The sequence below is a fragment of the Zeugodacus cucurbitae genome, chromosome 6 (assembly GCF_028554725.1).
Source record: "Zeugodacus cucurbitae isolate PBARC_wt_2022May chromosome 6, idZeuCucr1.2, whole genome shotgun sequence".
In the NCBI taxonomy this organism is placed as follows: Eukaryota; Metazoa; Arthropoda; class Insecta; order Diptera; family Tephritidae; genus Zeugodacus; species Zeugodacus cucurbitae.
This window is the reverse complement of record NC_071671.1, coordinates 42766635-42768022: the sequence shown is the minus strand read 5'-3', so window position 1 is coordinate 42768022 and position 1388 is coordinate 42766635. Positions and strand designations below refer to the sequence as shown.

The 1388-nt window shown below is 34.2% G+C and overlaps 1 protein-coding gene across 1 annotated transcript; it reads right to left on the bottom strand.

The window, feature by feature from the left end:
* Positions 1-364: 364 nt before the first annotated feature.
* Positions 365-1026, bottom strand: LOC105216069 (larval cuticle protein 9). The gene is made up of 2 exons (XM_011190345.2): positions 866-1026; positions 365-787 (listed from the first exon to the last, which is right to left on the bottom strand). Exons 1-2 carry the CDS (start codon positions 875-877, stop codon positions 452-454), a joined length of 348 nt encoding a protein of 115 aa, XP_011188647.1. The 5' UTR covers positions 878-1026; the 3' UTR covers positions 365-451.
* Between the last annotated feature and the right edge of the window lie 362 nt (positions 1027-1388).

The following is a 1388-nucleotide window of genomic DNA, read 5'->3' as shown; positions in this document are numbered from 1 at the left end:
CATTTTTCTAAAGTAAAATATTTTAAATATTATAAATTACACCGACAGACATAAATGGGTATTTTGTATTAAGCCTATGAGTCTTCCCTTGTATGATCAAATTATTATACCTAGAAACAGTAGGAGATTGGTCCACACATACTAAGAGTAAACTGCTGTTGAACAACCAATAGTTTTTTTTTTAATTTTAGCACTTCTTTTTGTCAGTCGAAAATGAAAAATAACCAAAATTCATGTCATTCTCATATTTCAACATTATGTCGCTAATTTCGAAATATAGAACTAGTGGTGCAGTGCAACTCAAACTATACACCCTCCTTAGGTAGAAGCAAAAACTATCGAAAAAGAAATGAAACAATTGAGCTTATATCACATTCGTCCATACATTTTCATTAGCAAACAAATTAAAATTAAAATTCTAGATTAATTACAAATGTTTTGTGCGAACACTTTATGCCTGGCTTGGATGGTTCTTAATGTATTCAATGGATCTGATGATTTCTACAGGAATGGGGTGGATCCATTTGCTGTTTGGATCGGGATGGTAGCCAGTCTCATCAGCGGTGTAAGTCAAACTGACTTCTTCACCTTCAGGCGAGATAAATTTGTATGAGCCACCTACATTCCAGACATCATCACCCTCCAAATGACCTTCCTGCTGTAGATCCACACCGTTGTCGAGTTGGAGCACATAACTGAAGTGATCTGGCTCAACTTCTTGTTCGCTCTTAACTACATTGGCTTCCTCGTTGGCGTAGGCGATGGCCAACATGCAGGCGAATACAATCTGTGTGGTGAGAAGAGGAAGTAGAGGAAGAAAATCGTTTATGAAAATAAAAATTGTTTGTGGTTCAAAACTACTCACAAGGAATTTCATCTTTTCTGCTGCTCAGTGATTTGTGTGACAGTTGTCATAGGACTGATGCTGCCAAATACCAAATGTTCTATATTTATACTAAATCAAATCTCTGCAAATCTATCTTGCTTTATGGCAAGTGAAGTAAAACTCGTTGCAAAACTGCAACATAAAACAAATCTGTGAAGAAAAAGAAAGATGTGCAAAAGATCACGCAATAAAATACATAGAAAATACATATAATTCTCTTTTAATTTCTATTTTCCAGTTGTTTGCAAAATCTGTGATTTAATCTAGTTAATCAGAACGTAGTGTAGCGTTCTGTTCGAAGAACTTCCAAACCGGATATTTGCATGCTAATTAACCAAATAAACGCATCTGCTGATTGCTTTAGAACGTCAACTTGTTTATTATTTCACTCATTTTTAATTAAATCGAAGTGAAATGGGAGCATTTATTGCAACGGAATTAAAAATATCTCTTTTCATTAAATTAAAAATTATTAATACGAAATTTGGCAAATTCCAGCAGT